The sequence below is a fragment of the Enhydra lutris genome, unplaced genomic scaffold, assembly GCF_002288905.1.
Source record: "Enhydra lutris kenyoni isolate GAN:26980312 unplaced genomic scaffold, ASM228890v2 scaffoldscaffold4, whole genome shotgun sequence".
NCBI classification, from domain to species: domain Eukaryota; kingdom Metazoa; phylum Chordata; class Mammalia; order Carnivora; family Mustelidae; genus Enhydra; species Enhydra lutris.
This window is the reverse complement of record NW_019154088.1, coordinates 55,512,364-55,529,630: the sequence shown is the minus strand read 5'-3', so window position 1 is coordinate 55,529,630 and position 17,267 is coordinate 55,512,364. Positions and strand designations below refer to the sequence as shown.

General features: G+C 43.8%; 1 protein-coding gene across 3 annotated transcripts in view; it reads right to left on the bottom strand.

Annotated features, from left to right (window-relative positions):
• Window positions 1-17,267, bottom strand: part of LOC111140235 (dishevelled associated activator of morphogenesis 1) — a 96,742-nt gene that overhangs the window by 5,201 nt on the left and 74,274 nt on the right. For 2 of the 3 annotated variants that reach the window (XM_022492564.1, XM_022492561.1), the window contains 7 exons: window positions 16,819-16,903; window positions 11,916-12,022; window positions 10,044-10,132; window positions 9,007-9,175; window positions 5,145-5,252; window positions 3,551-3,611; window positions 556-687 (listed from right to left, as the gene is read on the bottom strand). In XM_022492564.1, the coding sequence (XP_022348272.1) occupies window positions 556-687; window positions 3,551-3,611; window positions 5,145-5,252; window positions 9,007-9,175; window positions 10,044-10,132; window positions 11,916-12,022; window positions 16,819-16,903 (751 nt within the window). The remainder of the gene's footprint in view (window positions 1-555; window positions 688-3,550; window positions 3,612-5,144; window positions 5,253-9,006; window positions 9,176-10,043; window positions 10,133-11,915; window positions 12,023-16,818; window positions 16,904-17,267) is intronic. The other variant, XM_022492568.1, reaches the window with a different exon arrangement.

Genomic DNA, 17,267 nt, shown 5'->3' with positions numbered 1-17,267 from the left:
GGCTCGGGTCATGATCCCAGGGTCGTGGGATCGAGTCCCGCATCAGGCTCTCTGCTCAGCAGGGAGCCTGCTTCCTCCTCTCTCTCTGCCTGCCTCTCTGCCTACTTGTGATCTCTATCTGTCAAATAAATAAATAAAATCTTAAAAAAAACAAAAAACATATGCCTCTTGTCATGAGGCTCTGAATTAAAATGTATCTCCTTTAATAAGTTCTGCTGGATATTTTCAGAGGGAATCTCCTGCCCTAAGTCTGTCTCAGGACAGCATATAATTTATAGGTACTGGGACACCGTGGCCTTGGTAATGCCTGATCTACTCTTTTCTGGTTCCCAGAGGTAAGTACTTTAATCCAGTATCAACCATGAAAAAATTGCAAAATATTTACTGGTCTTACACCATCCAGATACCCTGAGGTCTTGCTAACCTAAAGGCAACACAGGCCAGTTAGACAAAAAGGGTGTGTTTCAATTGATCACAGTCCTAGATACAAAGATGTTGAATATCTGCAGGTATCAGCCCTATTGAACAACACTCAGTACACAAGGGGACACTTACCAGGTCTTTAGCTTCTGCGAGAAGGTCTTCCACATCAGAGAAGCTGAAGCTGGCTACTGTGATGAACTGGCTGACAACAGACACAAACTTGTCCCCGGGCTGTGGGGGCTGAGATTTCTGATATTCTAGCTCCTTAAACACAGGAAGTGGACAATGTCAAGGAAGCCTTCAAATGCAGACACACCTTGCCTCATTTTCCATATACCTCGAATTTAACAAGTCAGAATGGCAAACACATCAACACCTACTCTGAAACACCTTGTGGCAGCCTAGCTCCCCCGGCTCTTCCGTCTACCACACCTGAGCCAAGCCCACATGCACCCACATTATTTGCAAATAGCCATTTAGCCGATCACCTGAGTACTTTAACAGTGTGATTTCTTATACTAGCTTTAGGATGTAAGTACATGAGCATTTAGATAAAATTAACAGAAGTTAAATAAGGAGAGCAAATTGGATTCCCAAGGTGAGTGACGGAAAGCAAGGGAGTTTAATTGTTGATATTCTGTGCTCAGAATTCTGGGAATCCTGGTTCCTTGATTTTTCCTTCTTTCCCTCTGGCCCAGTCTAATGACTTTCTACATGAGGGTATCTGGGTCAGTGGAATGTCAACTACAGGCACCCTAATTGTCTACCATCTGTTTTGTTTCCGTGAACAGGCAGGTAGGAGTATTAGTGTATTATTAATTACCCATATTCTCCATGACCAGGGTGATGAACACACAGATTATTCAAATCTAATGTTAGTAATTAATTTCAACCATTGCCAGATGCACTTTCTTAATCCCACCCTCTGTGAGTGAGGGGTTATTATCCTCCTTATACAGATACATAACTTGAGGTATAGAGGGATTAAATTATTAGCTCAAAGCTGATCTGTGATAGAGCCAGAATTTGAACTCAGGCCTATTTGACTCCACAGTCTCAGCACCACCACACTGGGCACCAACTGACTTGATCTGAATCTATTTTCTTCTGTAACTGCTTTGGCAGAGGCACTAACGAGCAGGAGTGTAGAAGTCACAGGATGTGGGTTCTGATTCTGCTCCATCACTGATTTGGTTCTTATCTGTGACAAGTGGCCTGGGTCTCAGTTTCTTCACTTGTAAAAAGCAGGCAATATCCATGTCATCATGAGAACCAACAAAATAAGTGGAAAGATAAAATATGGAATCTGCTCTGATTGGAATAAATTGCCCCAATTCCAGTACTTTGGCCTTGAAAGTCAGCAAGTATGCATGTGAGATACAGAGATAGAAAAGCAATTTTGAAGTATTTCATTCATGTATAATCTCATTTCATTCAAAGACTGAATTAAGAATTTCATCTTTGATATCTTCAAACTATATAATCCATTTGTGTCCAGCACAATTAGGATTCATGAATATTTAAACAGGCCAAGGTCTGCCTCCCAGTATTTCCTTCTGGTGCTACATTGTGACATGTATGCTGCTGGGGGGCAGGAAAGGTTTCTGTGTTAAAGAGTGTTACAGTGTCCATGACCCAAGTGCTGGAGAGAATTCAGCAAAACTACTTTTAATAGACCCCAAACCCAAAACTTCCTCCCCACCAGGACCCCTCCCCATGCCTTGCTTTAACTAGCTGAGATGCAAAGGTCAGAGCATCCATTACCAGGCTTTAAGACTGTCGTAACTGTGACCTCGTCTCAAGAGAGCCTTCCAGTGGGAGGAAATGGGAACGAAGTGAAGGCTATAAAACAAGTCTCATCCCCAACCGCCCTTAACCAGCAGGCCTCTGTAATCTGAGAAAGACCATCCCACTTGCTCACTCAGTGCCTTGGCCCACTGGGGTTGGCAGAAAAAGATTTCTTTCATTCAGTTCATCTCCTTTACTTTTGAAAGAGCATTCCCCAACCCCCAAAAAGGAAAAAAAAAAAAGAAGAAGAAGAAGAAGCCTTCTATGCTCCCTAATTTATTAAAAACAAGCAGAAAAATATCAGACATAACTTTTATTAGAGTTATGTCTTTAATGAAGTCAGCTGCTTTCTACGGCACAGTTTTACTATAAAAAAAGAGGAGGGTCCTCATGGCACTGCTGAGAAGTGATCTGAAAGAGACTTAAGAGAGGAGCACCCTTCCAAGCTGCCGTGGAGCAGTGTCCTTTGTCGAGTGCCAGGCTGGATCTCCCACCACTCTCTTGAGCAGGCTTCTGGTCCTGACCCGCCTCCTGGCTCAAGGCCACACTGGGTGGGGCCCACGTGGCGCTCGGGTGCCGCGGTCACCAGTAAGCCCAGTGGCACGGCCTGCTTTCCTTCCACGGAGGCCTGGCCCCAGGGACAACCTCATTGCTGTGTCCGTGAGTTCACCCCACCCCCCTAAGTCACAACTCAAAGTTTATCTCCTCCAGAAGAGAAGCTTCCTCTAATAAATGCCAGTCATTCCATAAGCTTTGGACTAACTTAAATCCGCCCTTCTTCCTCAAGGCACCTCTGTAATCACTGTGCTTATCTGGATGTGTTCTCAAGAGCAGAACGAGTGCTCTTGGCCACTGCCACACCAATGCCACACAAGGATTCTGAATCATCATGACCCCTGGCCTTGAGAATGGACCGTACACCCAAAAGTCTGTTCAATAAATCCTCCCCAGAGGACCAACTCCGAGACAACAGAGGTATTCCACTGCTCTAAGAAAGAACATCGCTTATTAACAGAACCTGGACACAGAGAGGATCCTTGAGGATTATCTAGCCCAACACACTTTAATGAGCCCTGCCTTACAGGCAGGAAACCAGTGTAACCCTAGGTCCAGCTCCCCAGTTCCTGCTCCCGCGAGACCCCCACGACGTCCTGGAGCTGAGTCACTAGGGTGACACAACCCACCTTTGCTTCTTCACTGCTCTTGTTTTCCTACTTTGTTATTTTTTTAATCAATATTTTGATCTACGCCACATTTATCCCGGGCATCCCGCCTTGCTGGACACCATCAGCACCAGAGATAGTGAAGAGATTGGGAGTAAGAAGAAACACATACTTACCAGCTCTACTGCTTTCAGGCCACTTCTCAGGGTACTTATTTCTTTGTCCAGCTCAGTCATGCTGTTGCAAATAGTAACATTTTAGTGACCAACATGTGACTTACACATATTGAACAGATGGTGGGTTTACATATCTCATGCCTGGAAGTCCACACTAGTTTAAGTGTTTAAAATTCCCTTCCTGCTCTGATCTCACAGAAAGGTGACATTTTAAGCTTAGGGAATTTAGATACGGAATTATGGTTTCTGTTTTCCATGGACAGCAGGTGTATTTTATAGATTAAAAAGAGCAGAGTAGAAATGTCTCCCATCTATACAAAAATACTTCATGTATTTTTCAATCTCACAAGAAAATCTCACTTAAAGCAAATTATTCTACGTGGAAATGAATTTTTTGCCATACATGGCTCCTCTTGAACAAATAAAAGAAGCTGTCTTATCCGCATTCATGCTCATATTGTACTCTTTGTAATTAGAGTGCATTGCTTTTCACTAAAGTTCTGGTCATATGAATATTACAAGGTGATGGCTTAAACTTTTTTTTTTAAAAAAGGATTTATTTTTAAGTACTCTCTATACCCATCATGGGGCGCGAACTCAACCCCGATATCAGAAGTGGCTGACTGTGCTGACACAGCCGGGCACCCGGGGATGGCTTAAATTTCAATCACAATGATATTTCTTAAAGTTATACTAACTAGATTTCATTATCTTTTTGTAGAGAGAAAGTTTTCTGGGTTTCTCCTATAAAACTTTCTATTTGATGGCTTTTAAAACCTCAGAGATTGTAACACAATCGTCTTAGATAAATCAGATGTAAACAAATTCATCAATGTTTCATTTAACCTTTTCATTTCATAGCTCATATTTCTACCAAATTCTACAAAAAGAGGGAAAAAACTAGCCTGCTCATCATCATTCTTTTCAAATTCACTGCAAAAAAGATGCAGTTTTAAATACACATGTATATTTTTAAAGGGCCAAAAGGAGGAGGGAAGAACAACAAGGAAAACTGCCTGCTCTTCAGTCTCTGAAAAGTGGTGTGAAGTCTGTGGTGAAAGTTTGGCAACTTTCCATTTTATTTTTAGTTCCTTCATTTACATAAAGACTGCTTTCCATTAAAAGGCTGCCTTGGTTTCTGAGTGTGTGTGCACATGTGAAAATTACTAGCAATGCCCTGACATTTAGGTTCTATTTGCTTAGCTATGTATCCTTTAACTAAGGTTAACTAAGGGTGTTCCTACCTGTATTGAACAGAAGGACCTTTTAAAAACACGAGCGAAACCACATTCCTTTATACTCGTCTTAATAACTCAGAAAATAAGGTTTTCTGGAAGTTAAAAATTACATGCAGGAGTAGTCCAAAGAAGCTAGAAAAACATATATATACAGATATATATGTTCAAAACCATGTAGCATATTTCAGTGACTTGGATAGGATTCAAGCTTTACTTCATATGCTATTCAGGGGAAAGCAAACAGAAGGAGCCTCTTCATGCAATGCCAGCTAACTGCCTCAATGGCTAAAGCACAGTCCGAGTGATTAAAAAAAAAAAACAACAAAAAACTAAGACAATTCCCTGGAAGGACTCACTTTACTTTTGCTGCGTGAGGAATGTCCCGTAGTTCTTCATTCAGATTGAGGACCTTGGGGTATTTATTTTCCACAATAGTTATGAGATAGTGCAAAAGTGTGATGTTCCTACAATTAAAAAAAGGAAAAGTATTAGGCATGCTTAATATCTGTACCTGGTTTGCCTGTGCAAGTGGCTGAACCTGCAAGAATGCCATATTCCTGTGTTTACTTCAGGATTTGGAGACTCTTTTAACAGGGATCCTCAAGAGAAGGGAACAGGGGAGAGCCTACATAAGATTTACACAACTTTATGTAAAAGGAAGCCAGTATCTTCAAAAAGGAAGGGGACAAGATTTACTACTTTAGCTCATAAAGAGCATCTTTCAAAATGTGGATGATGGAAATGAATAGGAACCCTTGTCAACAGGGACATACCTACCAAAGACAAGGTGTGCTCAGAGGCTCACAATAAGCCGGGGTGGGGGTAGGGCGGTAGGAACTGAGGGGTGCTTAATTTACTAAAAAGTACAGCTATTTTTTAAATATAAAAGTACAGGGCAGTGACTCACTGATAAGAATTTATTGATAGGGGCGCCTGGGTGGCTCAGTGGGTTAAAGCCTCTGCCTTCGGCTCAGGTCATGATCCCGGGGTCCTGGGATCGAGCCCCACATTGGGCTCTCTGCTCGGCAGGGAGCCTGCTTCTCCCTCTCTCTCTGCCTGCCTCTCTGCCTACTTGTGATCTCTGTCTGTCAAATAAATAAATAAAAATCTTTAAAAAAAAAAGAAGAATTTATTGATAATTCTCATTTAAGCTTTTTCAACTCTATGATAACTTTTCTCCCCTGACTCACTTATTTTGCTAGCTTTTGTCCCCTCGGACTCATCTGTTTTGCTGGTGTAGCAAAGGGTGGTCAGAAAGCTAGAAGGTCACCTGCTTTAGGGCTGGGTCTGGACGTGGACCAGGACTGTGCCGTCACGGCAATGACATCTTTGCAGCCAAGAATCCATTTCCTAATGTTAGCAACACTTCAGCTCCTACCTCTACAACCCAGCTCCCTCTTTGGTGGTGACAGGCCTGAACCCTGACTGACCTGGATTGAAACAGTGGATGCCTGATAACACTGCCTGTTAGGCCAAGCTGTGGTGGTCTGGTCCCGTTGTCCCCGACTCCAACGCACATTACAGTCACCTGGTCCCAGATGCCGGGGCCTGAGATGGGGGTGGGGCCAGGCACGGGTATTTTTAAAAACTCCCCAGGAATTCTAAGAGCCAGGATCACGAACCGCTGGTCTACTGAAAAGTTACCATAATCAAGAGGACATAAATGTATTTCTTTAAAGACACGGTCATAATTTTTAGGCAGGCTGCTAATTTACGATGCTAAATCACAACAGCCTCACCCATCCCCACCTCGAATGAAGCAGACTTGGCAAATAATTTCCTTTCCCATAATAACGAAATGGTTTTCATTTCTGGTTGTCCCTGCATCTTCACGGAAGTCAGTGCGATCCCATTCCTCTGAGTCAACTGGCCCACATGTGAGAAAAACTTTTCCTTCATTTTTCTTGCTCTCAATTAGTAATTAGAAAACAATAGCGCAGCAAAGTAAAGTAGTGGCTAGTGATTCTGGCCGTTTACTTTGTAGATATCGAGCTGTTAGCCTTCCATTTCAATTTTGCTGTTCACAGAATCTCGGTGTCCACCCAAGGGAGCCAAACCCCAGTGGCCATTACAAGAAAAGGTAGAGCCATTTTCTTCACTCTTTCACAGAGATGCTTTGTTATTTAGAGAAACTAAATCCAAGTAACCACATATACTTTTCTTAGTGTAGAAAGACTTCATGCTAGATCAGAACATTCACATTTGTTTGCTATCCAAATAATACCTTGTTGGATTGAATATAAATTCTTGAAGAATGAAAAACCAGCCAACAGCCACACACGTGATTACTCATCGGTATGACGGGAAACAAGGGAAGCAGAGTGAATGCACCCTTCATGGCTAACTGTCCCACCCTTGCGCAGTTTGATTAGCGTCAACTGAGTAGTTCCTGAGTGACTGCTTATAAACAAGGCACTCTGCTAGGCACTATGGGTTTACAAGACACCGGGGTACTATTTCCAGGGACAAAACATTCACAGGAAGAAGAGGAAAAAGAGATCAGAAATGTTTTAATTTATTATTTTGAAAAGGCCTGCATATTAAATTCTACGGTAACTTCAACAAGCAGATAATCTCAGAGTAAGTGCCAGGTTATCATAATGAGGGGGCAGAGGGTATCAAGGGAAAGAGAGAGAGACAGAGAATGTAGAAAGGGAGGGGGAGAGAGAGGGAGAGAGAGAGAAAGAGAGAGAGAGAGAAGGCAGAGAAGGAGGAGGGAGGAGAGGGAGAAAGGGAAGGGGTAGGGGGGAAAGGTGGCGGGGAGAGAGAGAGGGGAGGGAGGGGGAGAGAGGGAGAAAGGGAAGGGGAGGGGGAGAGGGAGGGGCAAGGAGGGAGGGAGGGAGGGAGGGAGAGAGAGAGGACTAACTGGTGAGGGTCTCCTTCCTCTTTAACTTGCAAGCCGAGTTGAAGAGAACACCCTTAAAAAGGTGACTGCCCTTCATATGCAAGTAAGACATTGCAGCTATCTACTACACCTTCCAAATAAGGTCCATGTGTTGCCGGAGTGGAGCTGAGGATAAGAGAACAGGTGTCAAATACCCGTGAGGCAAATACCTTGCTTGCGATCTTAGGCAAGCTAAAGGAGCCACTTGACACTGCCTCAGTTTCTTTATCTGACAACAGGTGCTACAGCCCTTTGGCCTGTGTACTCCGCACTATCAATACAAAAGTGCTCTGGAAGGATCAAGGGCTTACGTTAAAAATAAGGTGGTGATGGCACAGCTGCCCTTTGTTAATCTATCTCTACAGAATGCAAATTAGCCCTACAACTTAACATATTGCTTATTTCTTATAGGATCGATTCAGGGTGGCCATAATGCTCTGCGTCACTAATCTCACAGAAAACACAGAGTAAAGAGCCTTACTAGTGGGGAATAATTAGGGCGAACAGCCCATATTTCCAAGAAGAATTTGGACGCAGGGAAGTTCACCTTAGAAACAATTGTGCAAATTGCTCTGAAGTCAGGAAGAGCCTTGGCGGAACAGAGCTCCCCGGGAAACTAGTGTTTTATGCCTAATGAGCCTACCTGTTAATGACAGCAGAGCACTTTTCACCTCGGTGTTTCTAACAAGAATCCATTCACCTAAAACACTCTCTAGGAAACATTTAGAGGAGTCTTGGAAGGAGCAGTTTAATACCAACAGCCAAACTGCATTTATACCTCATAATTTTTTACAGCTGCTAGCGTCAATGTATAAAGGATGGAAGGCATACCTAAAACCCCAACAAACTTCACATTCTATCATCAGCTTTCAGTTTTTTTCTTTTCCCTGGAACGCAGTTCTCTGTGGAGGGGGTCATGCCTGGGAAAGGTCACGAGGAGACCATTAGCATGCGGGTCACAGTCTGTTTCTGGATCTGGGCACTAGTCATACAGAGGTTCAGTGTGTGAAAACTCATCCGGCGGTGCATTTCTGACTGATGACCTTGTTTTTAGTGTATTACACTATAATACAAAGTTTATCCAAAAAACCCCAAAACTTAGACTAGATGCTATCTGCCTGGGGACTGAAAATGGATGAAGGATAATAAGCCCGATGGGAATTCTGGGTTATTTGTAATTAGGAGAGAAGAGAGAAGTCAATGCTGGAGAGGGAAGGAGCATGCGCGAGAGTCAAGCACACCAGAGGCTGCAGCATTAGGGAGACTCAGGAGGCCCGGAGGGGTCCTGACTTCAGCTCCGGGGGCCTCCAAGTGTTGGAAGAATCCGTACTTACTTGTCAATACTGGATTTTGTGTCAGCAATCTTGTTTAGGCTGGATATCTTGAATCCGTACGCATTGCCTCTTTGGCCTTTATTCATGTAATTTCCAAATGCCAAAACCACTTCTAGCAGCTGCTTCAAGGCGCTGCTCCTGAACAACTCTTCTGAGCCAGAACGGATTGCTTCAAAATAAAGCACACGTAACCACAACTACCACCAGCGAGACGCCTCAGTGACACCCATCCTAACCCACACACCTGACAGCAGATACTGAAGAGGTAAGCCTGGGTCGCTGGACGACCAGGGAGCACTTACAAAACACCTCAACTAGCAGCAGAGAGCGAGGGGAGAGCCAGTGATGTTGTTCAACAGACCCACGGTAGCTGCACAATCCTCTGCTTTCCTAGTCCTTTTCCTGGCTGATTCACTAAACTGTATGCAGTTAAGAATACATAGAAAGGGACTGCATTTCCCACATTCCGCTGCAAACACTTTCTTGCCTGGTACGACTCAGATCAACAGGATTACTGAGCAATTCCAGTGACAACCCCCCCCCCCCCCCCCCCCCCCCCCCGGCCAAATGTGTTTCATGTAGCAGCTTGCGGGTATGACCAGGGACTGGGGCTTGAGCAGGGTCCTGAGTCCAGCCCGCATTCTGTGGCTGTGCTCTGCAGCTGCCCATGTTTCAAACACTTAAAAATTTAACAGCCTGAAATGTTCCCTTAGAAATACCAGTATAGCACCACTGTGATAAAGCTAGTTACAGACTCCTGGCTAGTGGTGGTCAAATATGTGTCTTACCAACACCCAGGAAGTTAAAAGCCCACTTCTCCAGAAGAGCCCAGGAGGTGTGCTGTGAGCTCCAGAAGCCAGGCTAGGTCAGAGGGCTAGGTATGGACCTTATGTAATTAGCCACCACAAGTCCAGAAGATTTTAAGGAAAAAAAAAAAAAATCACCCAGGGGATCCTGTTTACTATCTGCACTTGGACTGTACTTGCAAACAGGCACTTATGATGAACATCATCTTCAATCTGGAGGCCTGACTTTACCTTCTACTTTAGGTTTCACTTCAGCCACACGCTCTGCAAACTTCTTTTTGAAGTACAGTGATTGGAGTCTTTGCTGATAATGGTTAATTCTGTAAGAGCAAGCACGGACTGATGAACATTTATTTACTTATGACGTCTATGTTCACTTAGTGGACATGGAGGCGGAGGTACCTTAGAGTACACACCCCCCAATACACACACACATACACATACACACGCACACACAATTCCTTGTTCCTCGTCTGGACAGGAGCACAGGAAATGAGGCCACTTTGTCTGGAGAGCCTACTTCCCTCTGACCCGCCGGAGTATTTGGGCAATGGCCATAGGGTCCTTAGCTCTAAACAGATCAGGCAACTGCTGAAAGAAAAGGAAAGTTGTCCCCTCCCCTTCCTCAGAGTCCCAGGAACTCTTGTGAACAGAGGAGATAAAAAGGAATGAAAATGTAAAGCCTACCCCCTGTTCTGGGCAAGTGAGGGGCTGTTTCTTATGTTTCTCCCATGCTTAACTTTCCACAAAGTTTGCCTCCAGCAAAGCTACAGAGTAAAACTCGTGTCCATCAACCTCTCCTCATATCATCCTCTTCCCACTCATGTCCCCAAATGATCCCTTCTTTACAGCTAGCTCCCTTTCTGCTCTCCTCAGGGCTGGCAGGCTCTGCCTTTCAAGATAGCAACTAGTGACCAGCGATAAGAGGATGCAAACTGGCCTCTGGTCACCACTAAGATAAGTTGCTGCTGCTGAGAGGGGGAGCGCAGGCACTCTTGCCAAGACCTTCTGAACTCAAATCACTGCCTTAGCTGCTCTCTGTGGGAAACTTCAGTCCAGTAGCCCCATCCAATCAAACAGACCTGCATTTGCAGCCTAGGTTCTCCTCTTGGTAGGTGACCTTCAACAGGTAACTAAATTCCTCCATTAGATGGAAGAGAATACCTCCCTACCCAACAGCCCTCCTGGCGGCACTGATAGAAGGATCAAGGGGGGTGATGCATGCACAGGTCTAGACAATTACAAAATGGCGGCCAATGTGGGTGACCATCTATTTATCCACACACAGGCTTGCTGGGCACACCAGTCAAAATTCCAAAACCATCCTTTGTCCTATAGCGGTATTCTTCCCCACAGCAAGGTGAGATGGAACAACAAAAATAAGTCTAGATATGGCAGAAATGTAGAGTGAGAGCCATGTTCACCTTGGCTACACTCATAGGCCTTTGGTACTTAGGGGAAGAGCTCTGCCCTGGGGTCGAAGGAGAGTCTCGGCACCACTGATCCTTTTCTAATGCAGAATCAATTTTTTCAGGCCTGGGATGGCAAACAGACTCAAGCTTACATGCCAAACAAAATTATGAAGCAGTGGCTGCCTCTGGGTTTTCTGGAGAAGGGTTGAGAATGCTTGCCAAGACTCTGTGGGAAGTGTGCCATGACTGATTAGAGATGTCTGCATGTGTCATGATTTGACATCCAGACCCTAGTTGTTCATTCATGTGGGCTCCAGGTCGACACTGCTGGGTCTGCCCATTTTCTGAAATGCTGGGCTACAGAGAGAAGGGAGATATAATCCCATAGCAGTCAAAGTGTGCGGGGGTGAGGGGTGAAGGGAGACACTGACTGGAACCAGGAAAAGTTATGACTTGTTTAGGTCCAGAACCAAAGGTAATTATGAAGAAAAATAGCCCTGGCTCACCCATAGGCAAGAACTCCCATAAACAAAACAAATTCCACATAGTTCTGACTTAAGAAGATTTTGTAATTTAAAAAGGCTTTAAGTGAAGCCAGGTTACTGGCCCAATTAATTCAACCAGAATCAAAAGTTTATCTTCCTGAGAGAGGTAAAGGGCATGTTCATGTCTTAGGCATTTTCAAACTCACCGGCTCATTTCGAAAAGGAATCTATCAGCCTTGGCCATCCGATCCAGTTCATGCTTATGTTCCTCCAACAGGTCAATGTCACTTTTTTCGGGAACAAATTTCAAGAGCTAAGAAGCACATGCAAATATTAAAACTGAGGTTTATAACTAAATTCTTGCAGTAAAATTTCACTCTTTCAGTTAATCTGTCCCCAAATGAGACTGTATCTTTTGTTTAATTTATAAACTCTGCTACAGGTCATTGTTAAGATACAATACAAATGACTAAATCTTTGCAGTTAGTTGGTCAAAGATACCAACTTCTAGTTACAACATAAGTTCTAGGGAGGTAACACACAGTGTGAGGACTAGAGTTAACGCTGCTGTATAATGTACAGGACAGTTGTTAAGGAGGTCGATTCTAAGAATTGTCATCACGAGGAAGAATTTCTTTTCCTTTTTTATTGTATCTACAGGACGTGATGGATGCTGCTAATGAAACTTATTGCCTTATCATTTCACATCTGTAAGTCAAACTACTATGCTGTATGCTTTAAATTTATAGGTCAATATGTAGGTCAATGATATTTCAATGAAACTGGAGAAAAAATCTTTTCTTTTTTACTTACAAGTAGTTAAATTGATATAAGATTCATTCCTGGCAACTTTCTACTCTATATTGTCTCTCAAATCAGATTGTGGAAGCTCTTTACCAGGATCCATTTTGCATAGACCCTTAGGGGGACTTGGGAGATTCAACACTCTCATTAGAAGGTGATGCAATGGAGGTCCAGAGAGACAAAGCCACTTACCCAGAATTACAGAGAAAGTTCATGTAATCATCAGAAATAGAACTTAGGAGGTCTCTTGACTCCCAGCTCAATGCTTTTTTTCTATTACATCATGCTGGGATGAGTAATTCTATGTGTATTTTCCATTCAACTTGTTTATTTCTCTGGCTTATGTATTTCCATCTCATTTTTTGCTCCATGTCATGATGGATGAGAAGAACATGGTAGGATTTGGTTTTTGATTCTATTTTTTATTTTGGCAGAAGAAATAAGCGTGGAATGTGGGAGAAACAGCAATATTTAAAGTTGAAAAAGTATTCTGTATCTTATTTCAAATCACAAATATGTGTATATATACCCACAGCCCTGTCCAAATGTGCGATTTTCTGGATCAGATGCCCTTGGATATATATACATTTTTTACTGATACTGACCCTCTAGACCCCAAGATCCTCCCTATAATTTGAAGCTGGCATTCGGATGATTCATTTAGTAGGTTTCCAAAGTTTGTTGGATTTAATGATGGGACCTCAGAAAAGGCAGTCTGTGCCACCGGCAGGGAAAGGGAATTAGAACTACAGGTGAATGGAAATATATTCCAGGCAGAGTGCACATCACGTGCCAGGGTCTGGAAAGGGTGGCACAGCATTTATGCCAGTAGAACAGCTGTAATGGCAGTGGGGGAGGGCAGCAGTGGTCAAGGTCAGGGAGTAGCAAGGACCTTGAAAGAATTTCAGTCTTTATTTTGCGGGCTCTGGGATAGGACTTAAAATATTAAGTAGGGGGATGAATTTACATTTTTAAAAGACCACTACGCTCACAGAATGGAGAAAGAATTAGAAAGGATCAAAAGTATTAGGGGGTTGTGATTAGACTGTTGGTACAGTAATCCAGGTGAGAGAGGATGGTGACCTGGGTTGGGTCGTAGGTAGATTCTAGAGCTATTTAGGGGGTTGAATAGAACTGGCCTGACTTGTTGATGGATGATGGGTTGTGGTAGAGGGTCAAAAGGATGCGTCCAGGCTTCTAGCTTAGGCAACAATGTATACATTGTATACAATGTATACAGAGTGTAATAGGAAGAAACCCAGGAAGAAATGGAGGAGAGTGGGTGGGGAGAGAGTGTTTAGTGTTTGAAATACTGGCAAGAGAACCAAGTAGAGATTCCTAGTTGGTAGGTGGACAAATGGGTCTGACATGCTATACAGAGCTGTTTGGAAGACAGAGCATTGATACTGACTATAACATGCAAGGATATGAGTGAGGTAACTAGGGGAACCGTCAAGGGAAACAAAGCAGGGCTGGAGAGAAGCCAGTGTCTGAGGAATGAGGACAAGAGGAGTAACCTTTAGAGGAGACAATGAAATGCCAAAGAAACACATTTCACCATGGAGCAAGTGGCCATCGGTGTCACATACCAGCAGCAAATCAAGGAAGATAAGGACTGCAAAGTGCCCCCTAGCTTTGGCAACAGGGAGGTGGTGAGTCCTTAGTGAGAACAGCTTTAGGGAGGTGAGGAAGAGTGAACAGGAGGTAAGTGTGGACAAGCTTTCAATAACTCTGCTTGTATCAAAAGAGAGAGAGGACAGTAGCTAGATGGGCATGTGTAGTATGAAAAGGTGTTTTGTGAAAGGCTGAGACTTGAACAAGTTAAGAGTGAAGAGGAAAAGGTATATGATGGGGTGCAGGCAGGATACTCTGATCCAGCTGGGTTCCTGAGCAGAAGGAAGGGCTGGGCCAGAGCAGAGGCCAGAGCCACCCCTCTTTCCTGATGGGATGTCATGGATGTGGATGCCAGTGGGTTCACTGGTCTGGTAGCCTGACCGGTTCTAGGCATTTATGTTCCTGTGTTCAAATGGTACCAGTGGACAGGACCAGTATCTTCTTGCTGTTCCTCAGTTCAGGGAGGAAGGTAATAAGGTAAGGAGAAGGGAGAAGCAAGAGAGAGAAAAAGACTTGTTTTTTCCTCTTAGTTTGGATTTTTATCTACTGGGCAAGGAACTTCATTTCGAGTCTTAGGGATTCCTCCTCCCCCCATGACACACACACTGGTTTGTGTGCACTAAGCCACAGGCCCCTGTTCAGGACAACACTAGCTCTTTTGTACAGAATGCTGTGAGAGGCACATGCTAAGGTTCAGTCCTTCCCAAAGCAGAGTCAAGTGACAGACTGTGTATGGATGGTTTTAGGAGAGGAATGAAGACTTAGACAAATACCTGGTAATGAGGAGAAAACTATAGGTTCCAAGAAAGAGGAGGGTATCAATCTCCTCTGAGTTCTGAGCTCAGCAGCTAAAAGCAGGAGAGGAGGGAAGGAATCTGATTCAAATGCAAATCATAACTAGGAGTAAAGAGATACTAGTTCAAAGTTTCTCTGGAAGAAGTGCTGTGTGAAAGAAGAGGAAGCAGAGGAAGAAGAGAATAAGGAGGAAAAGAAAGAGTATGGTAGGTGACCAGAGAGTAAGACCCACAGAATTATCAAGGTAGACCAGGTCAAAAGTATCCCACTTGGCCAGATTCTGCTTCAGTAGATTGATTTTCTTATGTATTTATTTGAAGTACATTCTATTTGCATGAGAAGCCCTTTTGGCAAGATCTTGAAATCCCTTCCCTCAAGGAGGAATTTTGCTGCATGCAATTTCACAGTAAACAGATCTTGTGGAATTTTAAACATATGACTTTGTCAATAGGGGCTGAAGACCTAAGGACCAAAGCAGCTTTCTGCATAGTTCCTCCCTCTGTGTGAGCAGCTTCTGATGCAGGCAACCCAAGTGCAGGGTCAGCTGGGGGCCAGAGGGGGGCAGAGGGAAGCTGGGCCACACTTCTGGGCAGAGACCCTTGTTAGGACTGGTTGCAGACGGAGAGAGAAGAGTGTGCAGAGAAGCTGTAAAATGCTCTAAACAATTAATTTTCAGTTTAGGAATTATGTTTAAACTATTTGTACACAAAGGATCCTGACAGGCTTGGACGCACAGTCATGGGCTACTGGTAACTAAGTCAAACATCAAAAAGCACAGTCTGACAACTTATTCTATTGCTAAGTGTGAGGGCTTTCCCAGGATGATTGCAGCTGCAGGTTTCAGGTGGAGCAGGTGCACTGTGGTGTGGTGACACCTCACGCTTCACTCTTCCCTGCTCTGTGTTGGAGGCCTTTTCCGACATCAGCCAGAACACTGTGGAAAATGCATAAGCACACAGACACTCCCCCTGGAGCAGCCACACCCTCCAAGATCACTGTTAACAGTGCAAAACAGCCTTTACTCTGCTTCTGGGAGCTGAGCATCCCCGCAACCAAGATCTCAAGTTCAGCCCGGCACCACGATTGTCCACAGTTAACCTTCAGTGGACCTGGCACTAACATGGACCTCTAGACCAAAGTCACGCAAAATAGGATTTCGTACCAAGGACAATGAGACAAGCAGACAGAATAGTCTCAGAGCATGGAGACGATATCCACAAAGCACGGAAATATTCAGGGCCAGATTGAGAGGTAATAATCCCTGAAACATCTTCTAGTTCAAGAACATTGTCATTTGGGGGACAACTGCACAAAGCTGCTGAGACACACATAACAGAGGTGGAATGGCTCCACAGAACGTGTTAAAGGAATACTGCACAAAGAGAGGCTAAGTCACTCCATCCAGCTTGGCTGGCCACAGTTAATATGAATTACTTCGATGCAGATGACAGAGCTAAGGGGTTTAATGGTAACTACTGGGGTGTAGGAATGGTGCATCAAGGCCAAGACACAAACTTTATTAAGGATTCAGTAATGAATCAGTTTATGTAGTAGCCGGTGATCTCATGGTGCTGGTGAGATTCTCCATAAGCCTGTCCAACAGACTTCCCTAGAGTTGACAGATTTGTATGACCTATGAAGGCGTATTAACTGCAGCATGAAGAACAGAATCTGGCCTTGTGGGTCCCAGGCATCTGACAAACTTGTGACCTTCCTTTTCACCCAACATTTTGAGGAGCAATGAGAGAATAAAGTCTCTTAAGAGAGCCACATTCAACGTTGGTTCAGAGATGAGGAAATTACCCACCAGCAACAACCAGATTTTCTCAATATCCCACTCCCTGCTGGAAGCCAGTTGTCACTTGTGCTCTGAGATATGTCTGTCTGGCAGCTCACCTGTTCCAACATGTCCTTGGGCAGATCTTCCTGCTCGTCCATTGTTAGAATTGCCCGTTTGATTTCATCATTGGACAATTTCAACCTGGATAAAGAATATTTTATTTTGTTGTTAACAATATTGGCTTGAGTATTAAAACTTAATGCAAGATAATTCATTCTGCTACTCCAGCTGCTGATTTTCACGGACTGTTTTCCTCAAAATCTCTTAGTGAAAGCTTATTTCCTGAAAATATTGCACCTAAAAATAGTATTTTGAAACCGTTTTAACATTCTTTCAGGACTTTGTAATGCTCTGCTGACACAGAGAACATATCTGTTTTATTGTTTAGTTTCTATTGTTCTATTGTTTAGTTTCCTTAAGTAAGGGGTTGGAGGATGAGGAAAAGGTAAGACATCTATACCCACCATTTGCTTTACATATAGTAGCCATGTATTGTAGATGAGAA